The sequence below is a fragment of the Rhinolophus sinicus genome, linkage group LG05, assembly GCF_036562045.2.
Source record: "Rhinolophus sinicus isolate RSC01 linkage group LG05, ASM3656204v1, whole genome shotgun sequence".
NCBI lineage: Eukaryota > Metazoa > Chordata > Mammalia > Chiroptera > Rhinolophidae > Rhinolophus > Rhinolophus sinicus.
The window spans coordinates 181,819,442-181,839,045 of record NC_133755.1 but is presented as its reverse complement, the minus strand read 5'-3'; the positions used below and the strand labels follow the sequence as shown (position 1 = coordinate 181,839,045).

The following is a 19,604-nucleotide window of genomic DNA, read 5'->3' as shown; positions in this document are numbered from 1 at the left end:
GATTACCAGTTTGCAGAACACTTCGCTTCTGTGTGGATCAGGCTTGAACACATGTGCTATTCCTAAGGGGTGGTTCCCAGAGGTGGACCGCGTTTGTGTGTCCGCTTCTGGAAGCTCAGCCTCCCTCCCGAGCGACCCTACCCTGCTAGCTTGCCCCACCCCCCACCCCCACCCCCCCACCCCCGCCTTCCCGTGGAGTTTCTGGGCTTCCACTTGTGGTTGAACCTCTGATGGAAATAGGAAGGGGCTCCTGGATGTTTCCCCTGGGAATAAACCTGGGCCTGCGCCTCCCGGCGAACAAGGGCTAGCCCACCCCCCTGCTTGCCAACGCAGAGAGTTAGGTTTCCCAGTGTTCCTTATCGTTAGAAATCTGCGTGCACTAGGCATTGGAGCGCTCGCAGAGGCAGGCAGGATTCCTGCCGCTCCAGACCGCTCCTGCTGCTGACGTAGTTACTGCTTGATTTGCATTCATAGCTGGTGTTCTGTTTTGTGTCAATAACACCCACAGAAAAAATGCAGGGCAGGAGAAGCTACTAACTGTGCACCAGCAACCCCCACCAACAGGTCCTTCAGTCGATTTGTGTTGCAGCAGCTTGAACGGTGTGGGTCCCCTCGGACCATTCGTTCTGCCTGCAAATCCCGTTTTTCACTGTTCTTGCGTGTGAGGCATTTGCAGGACCTGGCTACCTGGCGTCAACGCCCCGCTGCAGCCGCTCTGCCTGCAGAAACGCAGCCCGCCTAACAACACACAGATGAAATATTTAAAGTTTTTTCTGCAAAAGAGGAACGGCTGCTCAGTCCCTGTTCGCGCGCGGGGGCGGGGGAGGGGTGCTGTACACGTGCCAGGCATGACGGCCCCAGTGGTTTGATTTATGAGTCTGATAACAAAAATCCCATTAGGCTGCTCTCATTGAGAAAAAAGAGCAGGAGAAAAAAAACCTCTGTGTGTCACCGAGCAGCATTGACGCAAGCGGCTCTGACGGCAGCAGCAGGGTGGGGGCGCGGGCGCTGGGGGCGCAGGGGGCCCGAGAGGGGCTCGCGAGGGCCGGCTCCCTGGGCCTCCTCTGCAGCCCCCACTGCTGTGCCCCTCGCGCCCCCAGGTGCCACTGTATGCCTTCTGCAGACCCCACGCCTCCCTGAGCCAACCCCTCTGTCTTCCTTTGCACCCCCATGCTCCCCACGACCCCCACACTCCCCTCTGCCGCACCCCGAGGGCCCCCTGCTGCACACTGCCACCCTCCTGCACCCGCTTTGCAGTCCCTCACGCCACCCCGCATGACCCTACTTCCCCCAGCACCCCAGCGTCCCCAGGCCCCCTTTGCCTGGGAGAGCAGAGGAGGGGCAGGCGGGGGATGGAGGGGGAGGGTACCCGGGCTGGCGGTCCCCTGCAGGTCTCAGTCCCCAGATAAGGGGTTAGTGGGAGCCATCACCGGAACCCCCTGCAGACAGAGCTGCCCCCATACATGCCCCCAGCCCCCTCTCCAGCAAGTGCCTGTTGTTCAAGCCCTGAAACCCACTAGAGTCAGGGTGTTTTTATGCCACAAAGTCTTCAGGACAGGAACGAGAATATCGGTGCTGTGCTGGGAGGGTGGGTGTCTGAGCTGGTCCCTGCACAGCAGTCCGGTGTTTCTCCTGCAGGTTCTTCCAATCCCTGGGCCTGAGCCCCTGCTGTGCTGGAGAAGCCAGCTGTGTGGGGACAACCCGAAGAGGGGTGTCAGGGGAAGGAACAGCTGTCGTGGCCTAAAGGTAAATGCTGCTTCTGTAGTAAAGCAAAACAAGCCAAGGACTGACTGCCCATAAACATCTGGATTTCCAGACCAGTGGGTGTTCTCACATTCTCCAGAACTGGGATAACTGGCCAAATGTCCTCCTTTCTAAATGTGCTTGAAAATCCATCATATAGCTTGGGCCTGAACCAGGCAGCCACAGTTTAGCCTCCAGACTTAAATTCTGACGTCTCTGCTCACATACCCACTTGTTATGGTGGATACGTTACTCATGGTGTCCCAGTGGCATTGAACTTTCCAAGGCAACTGCAGCGGGCAGTACCCTCCTGGTGGAGAGAGATTTTGAGAAGCCCTCTTCTTTTAACATCCTTCTCATCTCCAGTAAACCCTAATTATACCTTAGACTCACACACAGGAATGTCTGATGCTCATATACCGAAATGCACAGCGGCGGTACTCACAATCGCCAAATGCTGGAAACGGCCCAAATGCCCATCAGCTGATGACTGGTCTACCCACGCCAGAGAGCCATTCAGCCATCAAAGGGAGTGGGTGCTGAGGCCAGCTGCAGCGTGGCCGAAACTGGAAGGCAGTGTACTGAGTGAAATACGCTAGTCACATAGGGACAAATGCCATGTGATTCCTCCTATATGAGGTTCCTGGAGTTGTCACATTCAGAGAGCCAGAAAGTAGACGGTGGTGCCAGGGTTTGGGGGAGGGGGTGGGGAGTTACACTTTAATAGGGACAGAGTTTCTGTCTGGGACAATAAAAAAGTGGGGGGATAATGGTGGTGGTTGCAACGATGTGAATGTAATTAGTGCCACTGAATTGTATGTGGAAAGCTGGCTGTGTGTCATACATTTTGCCATAATAACAAACAAACATGAATGTCTCTTAGAAATGATACTTCACCCAGGTGTTCTCCTCAAACTGCCAACTCTGAGAATGGCACCGCTCAGGTCTGGCATCAGCTGCTGCAAACATCCAGGTTTCAATGTCCCTTCTGTCACCTTAAAACCAAAATGAGAAGGTCGTATCAGTCACTAAGGGCTCCTTGACTTCTCATATTTTGCCGAAAAGATCACTGTATCTATTTGAGAAAGTTTGGGAGTGGACAAAATTCTTATACCCTCTGGGTCTTCCCTTTGATAATAGCTCACCAGAAGCCCCCCAAAACCCCTGTCTCCAACACACATTAATAATGGATTTCTTTGATGAAAAATAATTTCAACCTCTTGTGGTTACTGCTAACCTAAGTGTATCAGTTTCATGTTGCTGCTATAAGATGACCCCAGATTTAGTGGCTTAAGACAATGCGCATTTACCATCTTAGAGTTCTGTGGGTCTCCTTGGGCTAAAACTAAGGTGGCAGCAAGCTGCATTCCTTCTGGAGGCTGGGGGGTGGGGGATGTGGAATCAGGTCCTGGCCTTTGTGGGCCTCCGGAGGCAACTGCAGTTCTTGGCTCCAGAGCCAGCTCCACTCCGTTACTGGGAGCACCTCTCCTCTTCTAAGGAGTCATACGATTCAGCTGGGCCTGGCCACCTGAATAGCTCACATTATTCTCCCCATCACAAGGTGCATGCCCTAAGCCCACTGCAGAGTCCCCTTTGCTATGTCCCAGTTGCTGGTGCCATAGTCACAGGAGCTGGGGACAGGGGCATGGATATCTTTGGGGCTGTGATTCTGGTAACCATACTAAGAAACCTGTTAGGGTTCATGCTCTATATTAGGAAATGCTGCTCTGTGTGATCTGAGAGGCACTAAGCCAGCTTACTCACCACGTAGGCAGATTCAGGAGAGAAACGATAATAACTAAGATTCTCCTGTTTGAGTGGCTTCACTGCTACCTCAGAGTCCTGGGACCCCTCCTGTCACATGGTGTCACACTCCACAAATGAGAGGGGAGTGTTGGCTGGGAGCATGGCTTTGCAGCGGAGACCGTGGTGGACAGTTAGCAACCCCTGTGTGTTGCCTGCCGGGGGACAGGCAGGCACAGCTACTCAGCAGGAAGCCCCTGGAGAGTAAGGCTGGGCTCAGGGTCCTCAGGCTGGCTTTTTACTTGGCTGTCACCTTCTTAAGATTCTTCATAATCTTGAACAAGAGTCCCCACATTTTCACTTTGCCCTGCCCCCAGAAATTATGTAGCCGGGCGAGGTGGGAGGGGCATGCTGCCAAGCTGAGTGGCTCCCCCTGGTCTTTCTATCTCCAGCATTGCCCACCACCCACAGCTCTCTGCCCCAAGCACAGTTGTGCTTGGAGGAGGACGTGGCTGTTTACATTCCCGGCCATACGTGCTCCTCTGTCCTTAGTCAGCTTGAGAGGCTCTGCTGCTATAACAAGTGACCGGCAATAAAGCAACTCAGGGCTAAGACGTGCGTTTTCCTCCAGGTTACAGTCCCGGGTCCTGCCTGCTTTTGGCCTCCAAGGTTGTGCAGACATTCCAGCTGCAAGGAAAGGAAAGAGAGTGTGCAGCGGACACGCCTGGTCTCTCATGGGCATCCGCCTGGGCAGGGGGCACATCAATCAGCTTCCACTCACACTGCTCACAAGAACTGTTCCGGTCTGGTGGTGACCTTGAACTCCGGGGAACCTGGGGGATATCTAGCTCTGGGTCAGGGTGGAGTTCGTTTCCTGGAGCAGAAGGGGAGGGGCCCTTGTGGACATCTGCCGCTCTGCCCTGGGCTGCACCCCCGCAGTCGGCCCTGCCGTCTGTCTCCCTTCTCATGCCAATTGGCTGTGCATCTCAGGAGATCCCCGCGGTCTCCCCCTGGGTGCAGCCATAGTTAAATTGTTTTATAAGACATTCTCTCACTTTCTAGGTTTTGGTGCAAGTCAGGGAGACTCTGATACATTCTCAGTTTGCTTTCTGAGAACTTGCAAAGTACACACGACTCTGTGTCCTTCTTGCTGAAAACCCTTCGATGCCCACCTGTCGCCTTGGGACAAACCTAATTCCGAGTGGCGATTCCCAGGCCCTCTGTCGCCTGGTCCTTTCCATTTCATCAGCCTCAGTCACACCCTCCAGGACCTGCTCATCTTCTCTTAGTCTCCAGGAGGCTCTTTCTTTCTCGGCAACCTCCACCTAGCAGCACCTGCCCGTCTCCTCTCTCCTGGATAGTGTCCACTCTGCTGCCCAGCCTACGACCAAAACCACTTCAAAGATATCTCTCTTACCATTTTCGGTCCCAACCAAAGCACACACTTTATGGTGACCTGTGACTGCACTGTGCAGGTCCTCCATGGCACATGTTACAACTTGCAGTCACATAGTGGACACATGTCAGTCCTTTCTCATCCTCCCGTCTCACCAGCCCAAGACCACGAACTCAGCCAGGCGCTGACCAGCTGCTGTACCCAGCCTGGTCTCCAGCGTGTCCTGTGCTGGTCCGGGCGTGTGGGTGAGGCTCAACATGCCTGTTTTCTAAGGCTCAACAAATGAAAGGAAGAAAGAGACAGTAGGTGACGAGGGTGCCCTGAAGCCCAGATCGCGGGAGAGTGCTTGTTGTTAGGTCCCAGCTCTGTGTGACCAGTGCTGGGTGTCGCAAACTTGAGGACCATGACAAGGGTTGACTCTGCGCCCCTGTTTCTATGGGCTGGTATAATCTCCAGTCCAAATTCTGAGTTTCTTGGCGCTTCTGCATTGCTCTTCCCACAAGCAGGACGTTTCCCATTTTCTGTCTTCTACGGACTCTGCTAACTGTCTCATTTCCTTTTAGAATTACTTACAGTTGAAATAGTTTATTAGCTATTGCCAGCATGTATTTAAGGTAAATGTGTCTCAAGATATAAAAGACAACTGGTAGACACAACAACTTTTTAAAAAGGCATCTTAACATCTGAAATAAATTAAAGGTGTTTATTGCCATCCATCCTTGATTTGTATAGAATTTCCACAGATGTGTGGTTGTGTAAAATTTCCCACCTTTGATTTCCATTCAAGGTGAGCATGTACTTAAACATACCATAATAACCCTCTTACAACACTCATATACATGTATGTTTTATATTAATAGTGCCATGGTTACCAAAATAAGTAATTGAAAAAAAACCTTGTGATGAAAGATCAAATTATAAATGGGTACATGCTGGGGCAGCAAGTGTTCTTTTATTTGTAGATTAGTAAAAAATCTTAGCATTTCTCCATGGAAAATTCCAGATCTGCAAGAGAATCTCTAACATTGCAGACCTCAGTGTGTTGAGAACTACCTCAAATCTGAGAGAAGTGATTTCACAACTTTCAATGACATACCGTGTTTCCCCGAAAATAAGACCTAGCTGGACAATCAGCTCTAATGTGTTTTTTGGAGCAAAAATTAATATAAGACCCAGTATTATATTATGTTATATTATATTATATTATATTATATTATATTATATTATATTATATTATACCAGGTCTTACATTATAGTGAAATAAGACCGGGTTTTATATTAATTTTTGTTCCAAAAGATGCATTAGAGCTGACTGTCCAGCTAGGTCTTATTTTCGGGTAAACATGGTATTTGTTTTCTCTTCGTGTAAGAAGACCGTGGTGTTGAGCTGCTGCACACGGGGTGGGGGCGGGGAGCTGGGAGAGTGAGGACCCTCCGTCAGTGACAGAGTATCCACTGCCAGCGCACTGCGTGTCCTGCTTACACACTGTACAAACAAGTTTGTTCCCCAGGGATGTGTGGCTGAACACCAGCCAATCCAATTTAACTTAGGATAGGAGCTAAGTCTTATCTTTTGGTATATACAAGAAAGGACATTGTTTTATGTTGGCGTTTGGCTTGCCCTCGCAATCCTTGGGCTGTTTTTGGAAAACTCTTCTGTCTGCTCCTTCCAGAGTGTCAGCCTCTGATCCAGCAGTGCTGTTCTGTTGCGGTGCATCCATCACTCTTCTAAAATCAAGCTGTTTTGATATATGATAGTCCTCTTCACAAAGTGACCAATATCTGCAGTCACTGCTAGGGGACAGAGGAAATTCCACGAGAAGATTGAAGCCATGGAAAAAACACACACTTGATACTAAATTGAAACATGGGGGGTCTGACGAGAACAACTCCTGCCTGGTAACCATCAATAAGTGATTTCATGCTAAGATAGATATGTCTGTCTTAGCAAATGTAAGCGGTAACACAGCACCACCCCTGGACTTCCTTCTGACCACCCCCGATTGTACATCCCCTGTAAGCCAGGTGGCAGACAGACGGGCTGACACTGACCGACGCATCGATGGCATTTCCAAGTTCTCGTCTCTCTTCTCCCTCTAACAGGTCCGGTCTGTCTGGGGCGAAGGTGCTGTCTGCGCCCCAGCTGAGGAAGTCATTGTCCTGCTCTGGCGGCCAGGCATGCTCTGTGACACAGTCTTGGCCACGGACCGATATGCAAAGTTTCTGCCAAAGGTTGTGTTTTTCCTGATGAAAGGAGCAGGTGTGAGTCTTTCTTCTCTTTATCTTCATGGCTTGAACACAAAATAGCCCCTGGGTCTGGGCCGACAACTCGCCCATGAAGGGCCCATCAGGAAGAAAAGGCTGAGAGGTGCCCTGGTGGGTCCGGCATCACCGAGCCACTGCCCAGCCAGCAGCGGCCACTCCCAGACTTACTGCTGTGTGAGCACAAGCGGTCAGGGTTTCTACCCATGCACAAGACCCGACTGCGCTGCTTTAGTGGGGTGGAGGCCACCCTGACGTAGGTGTGTCCGGTGCCACCAGAGCGAGATCGTCACTTCAGCCCAGGCCAGAACACAGGCGGGGTGAGCTCCAGGGGCAGCGGCCCTCGAGCTGAGCTCTGAAGGAGCCAGTCACCTGGCCGATTTTGGCCTGGGGTCGGCGTCCAGGTAGGACGTCCTGGCAGAGGGCCATGGGTCACAGTGGGGGGTGTGGGCAAGATGGTGTGTCGGGGGGACTTCCAGGGTTCCGTGTGATGGGAGGGTACAGAGCCGACGCAGGTGGGGAAGGCTCAGGCCAGAGGGGTGAGCGAGCGCCAGCTGTGAAGGGCTGTCTGTAGCCAGTGGCCAGTCCGGCTTTGTCCTTTGGGGAGTGTTGGACAATGTGAGGTCTGGGTGTGATCCAGTGGGACAGCAATTCATAAAATTGCACTGGGAGCAGGACGAGGAAGGCACTGTCTCAGGAGACGTCCATGTGGGCAAAGCTGACCCTTTGAGGCCTCAGCCACGCTGGTGTGAGGACCGGAGGACCAGATGGCCTGAGCGATGCTCGGGGCACAGGCCACGTCTGCGATGGGTCGGAGGCTGGTGGAAAGAGAAGGACTACTGATGGCTTCCAGACTGGAAGGGTTGACCAGAAGAGTGAGGTTGTGTCACAGCCACTGGGGGAAGGAAAGGGCACAGAGGCTCATGCTCAGGGCCCGCCGAGGCTGGACATTGTTAGCTAGTCTTGTTCTCAGGGCTGCGAGTGCAGGGGCGGGTGGTGTGAGACCAGAGCGCAGCGTGCTGTTTCACACTGAGCAGCAGCCCGGCCTGGGTCGGCGTGGCCAGCGGAGCCCTCGTCGAGAAGGTGTTGCCGTTTTAGACCCAGACCTTCAAAGTCTGTGATGAAGGTGAATTGTCAAAGCAGTCAGCCATGTTGCGACGCACTCGCTCCCTTCCAACGTCTCTCTTGACTTCTCTCCCACCAGGCGAGGTGTCTCTTATTTCTTGGTCACCTGAGTTGAGCCTAGAGTGACCACAGGAGTAGGAGTACCGAGATCCTGTCCTCTCTTTTTCTTTACAGCCTACATTGTTAGCCAACTAAGCTCAAAATAATTACCCAAGATCTCATGGAAAGACGAGAAACAACCCTGAGTACTATCCACTGATCAAAGGTGGCAGTCCTGCCCCTCCTGGGTGGGACAATGGTCTCAGACTTTCAGGAAGTCTAACGGCTCTCTTTGTTAAAAGTTCCATTTTGAAATGGTGCATTTCTTAGTGAAGATCTTTAAAGAGGGGGCGTGGCGTTCTCTCAGACCTTGCAGCGCTCTCACTGCCTGCCTGCCATCGTGGCTTGAAGAATCACAATGTTTTTGGACCAGAAAGAATCTTACAGGTGAATGAGATCAACCCTTTCAGTTTTTAAAGATGGAAGATCAGATATGGAAAGGTGAAATACCACTTCTAGAGTTAAACAGTGTGTTGACCATGGTAGGGATGAAAATGATGGGAAAAAAGTGCAGGTTTCCTAAATTCCAGTTAAATGTTTTTGCCCTCACTATCCCGGAAGGGAGATGTTTCAAAGACTGTGGCCATATAGAGACAAAAGATAGATAGATGGATGGATGGATGGATGGATGGATGGATGGATGGATGGATAGATAGATAGATAGATAGGTAATGAGATGACAGATTTGCCATTATGTCTATAAATGACACATGCATTTGATTCTTAAACAAAACTACTGGATAGCAGGGCAAATATTGTTTTTATCCCCACTTTACAGAGGAGGAAACAGAGTTTTAGTATCAAATGACCTTCCCCAATTCACAGAGCAAGAATATGACAGAACTGAGAACAAAAACCACACGTGATTCCAATGGGTTTCTTTCCAGTAGATTTATTACATAACATGGAGGGATATATTAGGTTCAAAATTTGTGTGGCAAGTTAGTAAGCAAGAGGTAAAAAGCACACGTTTATATATCCTGTTAATTTCATCACATCCCAAGTTGCCTGAGGACAAAGCAGCCCTAGACCCCAGCCATTCTAATTTAGTGAAACAAGTTACTTCCTTAAAACAGAATAAATAGTTTTTCATTAACGCAGACCTGTGTACACTTGGGAAATTTTGTTTACTTTTCTTTACAATAGAAAATGATTGGTGACTTGTAAACTGGCACAAACCCTTTAAAGAAGAATGTGCCAACATCTAACAAAACTATGTTCATATTCACCTGGTGGCTTCGCAATGCTTCTAGGGATTTACCCTGAAGTTACACCTCTGATTATGAAAATGTAAATGCATGAAGTAACACCTCGCAGCATTATCTGTAACTGCAAAGTTTTGGAAATTACCTAGACGTCCCAGCAGCGGAAATGGGCTGGACAAGCTGTGGTACATACGCACGGTGGGGGGTGAGCAGCTATTGGAAATGAGGACGATCCCGAGTGGTTTTCAGTGTTAGGAAGCAAAGAACAGCAAATTGCAGAAGAGCAAATGTGCTATACGTTTCACGGAGGAAAAAAGCAGAAAATGAAAAAAACGAACACATCTGCTCACCTTTGCAAAAGGAATCGGAGTTAAGAAACCAGAAGACAATGAAGTTGGCTTCCTACAGGGTCTGGAGGAAAGAGGGAGTGGAGGAAGACAGAGAGCGTGAACTTCTCCCTGCAGGTTTTAAGTATACTTTCACTTTCAGAAGCAGGTTAAAAAAATACATATTCAAAAAAACAAAAATAAATCAGTAAGAATGGAAAGGGGTATAAACCCTAAACCTGAGAGGAAACGGAAGCAAACAAATCTGGTCATCTTTCAAAGAAGTGACAATGGAAGGGGAGTGAATGAGAAAGAAGAAATCCAAATGACTTGTGAACGCAGTATTTGACCACAGAGCCTGCGGATTTGGTGAGAGGTGTTGGAGGAGACTGGCAAACGACCTTGACCTCTTTCAGAAGTTTGTTTGTCACTGTAGTTCAGGCAAAGCAATTAGGGAACTTTCAGACGCATTGCAGGGTGGAGCAAGTGAGTAGACATGGTGATGTTTTTGGGAGCTGGGGACGTCACTGTGATGAAAGGGACATCCATAGAGGCCCTGGGGACAGTCAAGAAAGACTCCTGACTCTCCACATGTGAAGGTACGCATGTGAGCACATGCATGCGTGTCTAGGTATGTACGTGCATGCTCACTTATTGCCTAGACCTGTCTGCTGTAAGGGCCAAGAAGAAGACACCCCAGAGCAGTGGCGGTCCTGCTACCTGGGTCTTGGTATCTATTCCCACTACAAGGACCCTCGTTCTGGGAGAAATGGCTGATTCCAGGCTGGGGCCAGGTAGATACAAGATGGGCCAGAAACATCTTGCTGTGCTGAAAGTAAGGAAGAGTTCGGAAAATGATGGGGACACAGGAACCAGCCTATAGGGGTTCTCACTGGCCCTTTAATGGAATGAATATGGGCAAAATAATTACATATAGGAGTGAATTGTAAACCATTAAAAATAGGAATTTATGAGTCGTTAATAAAATTCAATACTCATATATTACTAATAAATAGACACATAAATTAGGGAAGGGAGGGCTCCTGAGTGACTGTGGATGGAGAGCTGACTCGAGAGCCGTCCAGCAGGAGGGGACCAGGCCAGATCCCCGGTGGGAGCCCCTTCTGGGTAGATTGCCGTGAGGGCAGAATATCCACCCAATCTTTAAGGGTCTCTTTGCAGACGGCTTATTAGTTGCAAGTGAAACACAAAGAGTTCTTATTATACAGCAGAGAAATCGGACAGACCCAGCTCAGGACCCGGAGCAGCAGGGAGGACCAGGTGGCCCTCCGAGCCTCCAGGTGTGAAATGCTGAACAACACCCCCCACTCCCCATAGCATTCCAGCTGACAACTTGAAAACTGAACCTAATCACCAGGAAAAGTCAAACACCCCCACCAAGGAATGGTTTACTGAAAACAGGGGAAAGGGACATCTCTATTCTTCCAAAATGTCTGTGTCAGTCACCAAAGCAAGTCTCTGGAAATGCTCCAGAAAGAAAGAGTCTAAGAAATAGGGCCATTCAATGCAACCCCTGCTCTGGAGGGTGTGGGGACAAGTGTGCTGAGGGACACTGGCTCCATGGACAAAATTGGAACATGGGCAGAGATTAGAGAAAAGCACCGGGTCAGTGTGTTAATCTAGAGATGGCGACAACAGTGCTGTGTGTACAGAAGAAAATATCCTAATTCTAGGAAATTCACACTGAAGTGTTTGGGGGTAAAGGGCCAGGAGGCATAGAACTCCTCATAAGTGATTTGAAAAATAGCACACGAGTGACAAAGCCAATGAGGCGAAAGGTTAACGGGACACGAATCTGGGTTACTGGTACATGGGAGGTCTTCCAGTTGTTTTTATTCGTGCAACTTTTCTGTAAATTTGAAATTACTTCCAAATGACATCTTAAAAAAATGTGAGTGATGAAGTCTAAACAGATGCAATATTTAAGACAACTAAGCTATCTTACTTATGGAAGAAGAGGAACAGATAAGATGTAATTAATCTTTCTGATTTTGTTTGAGCAACTTAAAAATCTGAGCGTAATGCACAATATAATGTCTTTCCTCTTAGAAAACAGTTTGAAGGCCCCACGGCTGCCTGTGTTACACCATTTGCCCTCAATTGCCTCATTTACAACATGGAATTTGGGGCCCTGAGATCATGGAATGTTCCTTCCAGCTCTACTCATCCGTGGTTAGATGCCGAATCTTTATTTTCAGATTTAATCCATTCACAACATTAACTTAGCTACTCTCGGACTTTCCATCTTTCCAACTCCATTTGAAAATAAATTCCCACAACATACAAATTCTTCTCAGCACAGAAATGACTGAGCCCAGTGGGTCAAGGCCCAGCCTCTGGCTGAGTGGGGCAGGGGGTGGGGGTGGGGGTGGGTGAGGGGCATGGGGGCGCATTGTGCTGGGAAGGTGCTTTCTCTGGGTCTGCTTGTTTCCCCCACCTGTTCTCAGAAGCAGTCAGAATTAGCACCCGTTATCTGAAGATCTCACTTCTTGGAAAGAGAAGAACCTGGAAACACTCTTCAAGAAAAGGGAAAATGAAAAGGTCTCTGACCATGGGAAGCAGCTGTTGCACGAAGGCTGGGCCCGCGCAGGTGTCAGGAGAAGTCCTGAAGCGCCCCCGGGCCTTTTGTTCTCACAGAGCTCTTCAGAGTTTCCAGAGATCATTGGAAGCAGGAGCACGGGGCCAGGACGCAGGGAAGGCCCGCTGCTTCTCACTGGAGTCCTAACTGTGGAGTCAGCCATTACCCTCCCATAGCCCGGAGGAGCAGGCCTCTAAGCCCGTACAATGCTCTGTCATTCGATGTGTTCCTTACCCGACATGGGACCCGGAGGTCCCAATACAAGGATAGAGAACCCCAGCCCCCACAAACACTTGGCCCTACTGGAAATGGACACGTGGCCCTGGCTTATACATCAGTCTCTTGTGAGTCTTCATCTAAGCTCCCCCCACCCTGAGGCGCTCAGGTTGGGTCCGTAACATGGAGTTTCCAGGTGTGCAAGGTGGGTGGCAGCCCCCGGCTGTGACGATCGCCCCGCCTGAGTGCAGCCAGCCCGTGCCTGCTGGGTGTCCATCACTCTGTAATCCTCAGCGAACTTTGATTTATCTTCAGATCCTACTAGGAGCAACCCCTCATGCATTCTGGAGCTATTCCCATCTCCCTCACCTCCCACATCCTGTCACACACAGCATGCTCGCCTCCTACCCTACAACAGCCTGTCTCAGCGGCTCCCCACCTCTGCTCTCACCTCCCCTGATCTGCTCACCAGCCTTCTGTTAGAACACGCAGAACACCATTCATCTTCTGAAAACCCTTCAAGGTCTTTCATCATCTGTTCGCCCTCCGGCCTGACACTGGAGCACCCAGGTCCCAAGCTTCCACTCTCTCTGGCCTGTGGGCCACGTACCCAGCCTCCTGCCTGCCTGCTCGAGCCGGCCTGGTGTGTGCTGCCCAGACGTCTTCTCAGCCCACCTCTCCTCTTCAGGTTGTTCCCCCACCGCCTGCAGCACAGCACGGAGCCTAGGGCCTCTTCTGAGGCCTGCGTCCCCTAACCCCCACCACAGGCTCTGGATCACGAAGCCATGTGGGGAGTCCCCAGGACTCCAGACTTTGGAGCCCCAGAACTCAGTGATTGCTGAATGAATGAAATGTGTGACTCATAGATTGGACATTGGAAAGTTCCAGGAAATAGAAGGGACATGAACACCCTGAACAGGACTGAAGAAAGGAGCGTGGCACTCTGAGGACACAGGGCAGCTGCGGCCCCTTCAAGGCGGCCATGCGGGAGCCTGGGCCCCCACGGCAGGCTTAGGGCTTGAGCAGGAAAGGAAAGGGCAACAAGCAGGGAGGAGAAGAAGGGGGGCACAAGGAAGTGATTGAAGGGGAGAGCGTGTGTTGGGGTGGGGGTGACAAATGCACTGCATTCCCCAGGAGTCACCCAGAACCCTAAGGGGATCTCGGGGCAGGGGCTCACATACTCCCATATAGTATTTTATTTGGGGGGCCACGGTGGCAGAGGAAAGTCCCACACCAGACTCCAAGCTCACCTTCTCTTTGCGAACAAACAAATCAAGTGTCTCCGGGATGTGTGGTGAGGCGAGGGGCTCCTGAAGCCGAGTCTAGTTTCCCAACAAAGGCCAACACGCTTGTCATCACGCAGCCAGCATTTTAGTGGGACATAGAGTAAACAAGACAAATATGCCAACCCCAAGTAAACCAAAGAGGAAGACAAAGCAGGGGCAGGGGTAGGAAGTATGTGGAGCTTCTCCAACCAGGCCACCAAGTCAAGACAAGAGGAGGGAGAGAAGGGAGCTGTGATGAGCAGAAGAGTCTACAGAGGGCTCAGCAGGCGCGAAGCTCTGAGTGGCCTTGGGAAAGGACGGTGAGGCTGGGGACAGCCGAGCGGGAAGAGGGACAAAGCCCGAGAGGCCACAGGGCTGGTCAGTGAGGACTCTGGCTTTTCCCCGGGCGTTGGAAAGCCTCTGGAGGAGAGACTTGGTCTGGCATTTGCACTGGACTGCCCTGGCTGCCCTGGGGAGGACGGAGTGAAGGGGGCCTGGGCAGAGCCACAGCCCAGCGGGAGGGCTGGTGACAGGGACTGGTAGCCTGGACATATTTAAAGGCAGAGGCGACAGAATTTGCCGACAGATGGACTGTGGGGATGAAAAAAGGAGGAGTCATCATTTCTCCAAAGTTTTTGGCCCAAGGGTAGCAGAGAGGATGGGATATTCATTCACTGAGGTGGGACAACCTGTGGGAAGGGCAGGCTCGGGGTGAGGGTGAGTCAGAAGCCAGTTACAGTCGTGGTAAGCTCCTGGAGCTGGGCAGGTGCTGGGCAGGCATGAGATTCCAGCGTGTAGGGGAGAGGTCTGAGCTAAATACAAACATTAAATACAAACACAAACAAAAGTCTCCAGTAACCACGGAAGGCTTGAAACCAGGAGGCTGAGCGAGACCACCGAGGGGCAGGTGGTGAGAGAAGAGCAGGGGTCGTGGGCTCTGTCCTGGGACTGTAGCTCCACGAAGCTGGGGAGATGTGGCGTGGCCCAGAGGGCATGGCCAGAGGTAGGGCAAATACCTGGGCAGATGGTGGTCGAAAGCCAAGCAAACGGCATGTGTATAGGAAGAGGGAGCCCTGAACTGTGCCCCAGGCAGATGGCGCGTCAAGGAGATGAGGACTCAGAGTTGCCGTGTGGTGTGAGTGGGCGGTGACGGTGGCCTGGGTGAGTGGGGTGTGGGTGAGCCGCGGAGACAGGCTCATTGGAGTGGGCTCAAGAGCCAGCGGGACAGGACAGTAAGCAGAGACAGGGTCTAGGGGCTGCTGTGTGCTGTCTGTTGTAAAGGGAGGGGGGAGGCTGGGACTGGGAGGGCGGAGCAGATGGGGTCACGAATGGTTTTATTTTTCCTTTGTCCACCAGGGAGATGGCAGTGTGTGTGTGTGTGTGTGTTGGGAAGGACCCAGTAGATGAGTTTCATATGAAGGCAACTGTGAAGCCATTTCCTTTACTAGCAGAGGAGCTGAGCTCCAGCACCCAAGTGGAAGGGTGGCCTTTTATGGGGCAGGAGTGGGGACCAAGGCCAGGGGAGTGGGCAGCTTCTTACAGCCTGCTCTACAGGCTGGGCCAAAGCCAGCTCTGAAGGGCTCAGTGCAGTTTGCCACCAAGCTCCTGGGCGTGTGCAGTAACCCAGACCCAGCAAAGGCTTTCTCTGTGTCACCCCTGCCACATTTGTGCCCTGCCTACCAAGGACGCCTTGATGTGCATTTAGTAAGCTCCTGAGGTGTATGGAGCGCCTCAGAACTCCACACTTTGGGGTCCTGGGCCAGAAGCCCGGTCAGTGCCCAGCTGGGGGGTCTAGCGCTACTCAGGGTCCCGCGTGGGCCTTGCCATCCGGACACTCCCCGCAGCAGTGCGCCGGGGATTAGCGCCCACGCATTCCTGTCGACTGGGCTCGGGTGGGGAACCGCCCAGTGGGGAGCCCGCCCAATGGGGAACCCGCCCTGCGGTCCCCCGAAATCCCCGCACTGCACCCTCTCCCAGGCACCGCTGCACCCCTGGGGGCTCGGGAGCTGAAGGTGCGTGGGCTCGGGCAGCCAGCTGTGCAGAGGGAGGCGACACTCTGGGCTCCAGCCACTGCCCCGCGCGCCACGTGGCCGCCCCCTCTCTGTTGCTACGATCCAGGCGGCAGACGGGCTCTGGTCCAGTCCGGGTCTGGCTCTCCGTGGTGTGGGGACTGAGCGCAGCTCGAGTCTCGCTCGGTTTTGCGTTCTGGCATTTCAGGGGCTGAAAAGACCCTGGGGGTGGAGGGGCAGGAGAGGGCAGGCCCCTGTTCCCCTAAGGGTTGTCGTTTAGGGTCCTGCCACGCTCACGAAGGTGAGGGTGCGTGTCTCCGCGTGGGAGGAGCGCCTCCCACCCCTCCGCGCGGGAGACATCCCTGAGGACCTGGTGGTCCCCGCGCGCGGGCATCAATCCATTCACAGCGACTCGGGAGCCCAGCGGCAGCCCTAAGACTCCAACTGAATCTATGAATGGGAAGAGGGAAGCGAAGCAGCGTCTGTCCACTCCCTGCTTCCCCGCCCCCTCCCCACCTCCCTCCCGGCGGCGCGAGGGCGACTCCAAGTGACGGGGGCAGGGGCGGGGGCCCTGCGGGGGTGTGAGCTGGGGGTGAAAGTCTGGCTGGAGACAGCACTATTTATATACTCGGGAGCTCCAGGACAAAGAGGGCAGATCGGACCCCTCCTCCCCCCGCAACCCCGCGTCAGCGCCTCCCCAGCCCCCTCCCCGTGCCTTTGATTTCATTACCCCCCCCCCCCGTGGGCCGGCTGGCAGGTGCGGGGGTGGGAGCCGTCTCTGCGGGAGCAGCCTTGCCAAAGGTCCGGCTGCTGACGTCGGAGCGCCAGCTCCTGTCAGTGAGCGGCAGCGGCAGCCCGGGGACTGTCTGGCAACGAGGCTACGGACGTCATCGCCTCCTGTTGGACGCGGGGGGTGTCCGGGCAGCAGTGCCGGCTTAAAGGAAAACTCTCCAAGTTCCAAGCAGCCAGGGAGAGCCGTGCCTGAGAGCACATGCACCCGGTGCCCAGTGCGCGCGGGCACATATCCTGGCACACGCGCGCGCACTGGGCACACACACGCGCGCACATTCGCACTCATGATCTATAGCTGTGCGGGTCCAAAGTTGCGGCTGCAGGGAGGACGAGCTGAAATGGACTGGAATTCATGAGCTCCCAGAGCGCTCAGCGCGGCTTTCCTTGAGACCCCCAGATGGAAAGGAGGGAAAGAGGGATGCCACACACCGTTTAGAGTTGTCTCCCCCTTCTCCGAGAAGATCGGTGCGAAACCCAGAGTGCCCGCTGTCTTTGGAATATGCCTGCTGCTGAGGCGAGCAGACGCGAGCATCCTAGGAGAGGTCCCGAACTCGGGCCACCGGCCTCGTCGGCAACTTGTTTTGCGCAGTTCCGGATGGAGCCCTGGACCCGCCGCGCTCGCGGCGGGTTGGCCTTTCCCCCACGCTTCTCGCTTTTTAAATGTATGAACTTGAGTGAAGCGGAGAGCAGCTGTGCGTGTCAGCACACTTTGGCGGTAAGTTGATAGTTCTTTTTACCTATTATTTAACCCTTGAAAGTCCAGCAAAACTTAATTTCAACCTTTATCCTACTTGAAAAAAACACACCCATCGTTTCCCTCCGTCCGTTTTGGCGATAAGAAAATGTGTGTGTGTGTGTGTGTGTGTGGTTTGGGGGCACGGCAGTTTTGGAGGAGGGGTAAATGAGTGGAAGTGGAAAGATGAAACCTGAGTTTATAAAGCAAGAAAACGCAAAGGGTGGAGGAGGTGAGAGAGGCTGCGGCCACCCCAGCGCCGAGTGACTGCCTCCCGCCTACTGCCTGCGCCGAGTTCTCCAGCTCCGGGTTCCCTGCGCAGGCGGCCCTCCAGCTGCAAACCGCAGCCGCGGTGACGCCAGACGGGCAGGTGCCTCTGGAGGCGGCCAAAAGAAGGGCCGGTGTGCCCTGCACCTTCCTCACTCCTAGCTCATCTTCCCTCCTAGTCCTGAATGGGGACAAGGTCTCCCCTCCCGCCTCCCCCCACCCCCTTTGCTGCCGCTCTGCTCTGTTCCTCCCACCGCCGCCTCCCTGGCCCCCTTTGCAGAAGCTCCAATGATGTCATAGGGGAGGAGGGTCCGGTGTCCCTAGCACCTGAAGGCATCACTACCTTGCATCCTGCAGCATTTTATTTCTCCATTCTATCAAATTTCCTCTGCAATCCACTGAACACCCCCCACAAACACCACAAACACTGCCCCCCCCCCGCAAGACATTACTTCTCCGTAAACAGAGAACCCAGGGGTCCAAATATATAGCACCCCCACCCACCCCTCCCAAATTAGAAAGAAATCAGCTGAGCGGCCCACCGAGCCTCTCCTGTCTGGTGTTTGCTCTCTCCTTCCCTCTCAGCTGACACCCTTCGAGAGGAAAGAGAAAGAGGAAGGAGGAAGGAGAGAGAGGGAGAGCGAGCGAGAGCAGGCAAACCCCCTAGACGGAGGGCTGCGCTGACGAACTCACTGTAGGATCCCTGCGCCCTCCGGCCCTGCCTCCTCCTGCCTCTCCTAAGTGCCTTCCCCTCCAAGCAGCAACCCCCTTCCATTCATTCCCTCCCTGTTCTCTCCTCCCCACCCCTTTCCTCTGTCTCCCTCTCCCTTCCACCTAACCCCACCTTCACTCTCCTCTCCGAGGGGGGAGGGTTGGGGTGGGGAAAAGAAACCCCAAGCCCCAGCCCTGGGCAGAGATGTCGAAGAAACGCAAAGCCCTGGAGGGTGGAGGAGGTGGAGGACAGTCCCCGCTCCCAGAGGAGGAACCCGCTGCCTGGTCTGGGGGCCGCGGCCGCGAGGAGCCAGGTAGGGGGAGGGGTGGAGCTGGAGGAGAGGACCGGGCAGGGGAGCATTGGGAGTTGAGAGCTGCTCTGCAGGAATGCTCCAGCCCACCTCCGTCACAGCTCCCTATGTTAAGGCAACTTGGGTAGACTTTTTTCCCCCACAAATGGGATTTTACATGTGTCTTCAGGAAATTGGGGGTGGGGTGGGAAGGAGCTGATTAGGCTGATGCTGGAGACCCAGAATTGGGTGCATTGGAAGTGCTATGGGGAGAAAGACAGGGTGGGGTGGGGTGGGGTGGGAGAGGAGGCAGGAAGAGGCCAAGAAGTGGGCGTCCAGCCTGCTGACCAGTGCCCGTCCTCTGCCTGCCTTGTTGTCGTGTGCACTGGGGTGACAAACCACCCTGTGGGTACATAGCCTGGACTGACGTCTGTGTGCAGGACACCTGTGTCTGGAGGGTGGGGTGCTGGAGCTGTCCCCCTAGTGTTCTGGCTGGCTGGCGAGGGACTGCAGGGAGGGATGCTGCCTTCCCCCAGGCTTCTCCAGCCCAGGGACGTGCAGGGTTGCGTCATGTTGAATCCTTCCCTTTGCATCCTCCTGAAGTTGGAGGTGAGGCTCAAAGCAGATTTGGAGATGTGCTGTGACTGCAAGGAGGGATGTGGTAAAAGTAGGTGGGTCCTCCTTTGCCTAGAAAATGCCAACGACAAAGTGAAGGTGGAAAAGCTCCTGTGGAAACAAAAGCCATGCTTGGGTATCTGATTTCCACAGAAAAGAAGCCCAAGCAGACACCTTTGATTTTGCTGAAAGCATTTTTGGATTTGGT

At 53.2% G+C, this 19,604-nt stretch overlaps 1 protein-coding gene across 3 annotated transcripts in view; it reads left to right on the top strand.

Moving 5' to 3' along the window:
- Positions 1-16,911: 16,911 nt before the first annotated feature.
- The window catches only part of PDE10A (phosphodiesterase 10A), a 475,662-nt gene continuing 472,969 nt past the window's right edge, over positions 16,912-19,604 (top strand). For 2 of the 3 annotated variants that reach the window (XM_074333807.1, XM_074333806.1), the window contains exon 1: positions 16,912-17,495. Coding sequence is in view for 1 of the 3 variants with exons in the window: in XM_074333805.1 (XP_074189906.1) it covers positions 18,697-18,805 (109 nt within the window). In the remaining 2 variants the exon portion in view is untranslated. Of the gene's footprint in view, positions 17,496-18,439; positions 18,806-19,604 lie in introns of those variants that run through there. The other variant, XM_074333805.1, reaches the window with a different exon arrangement.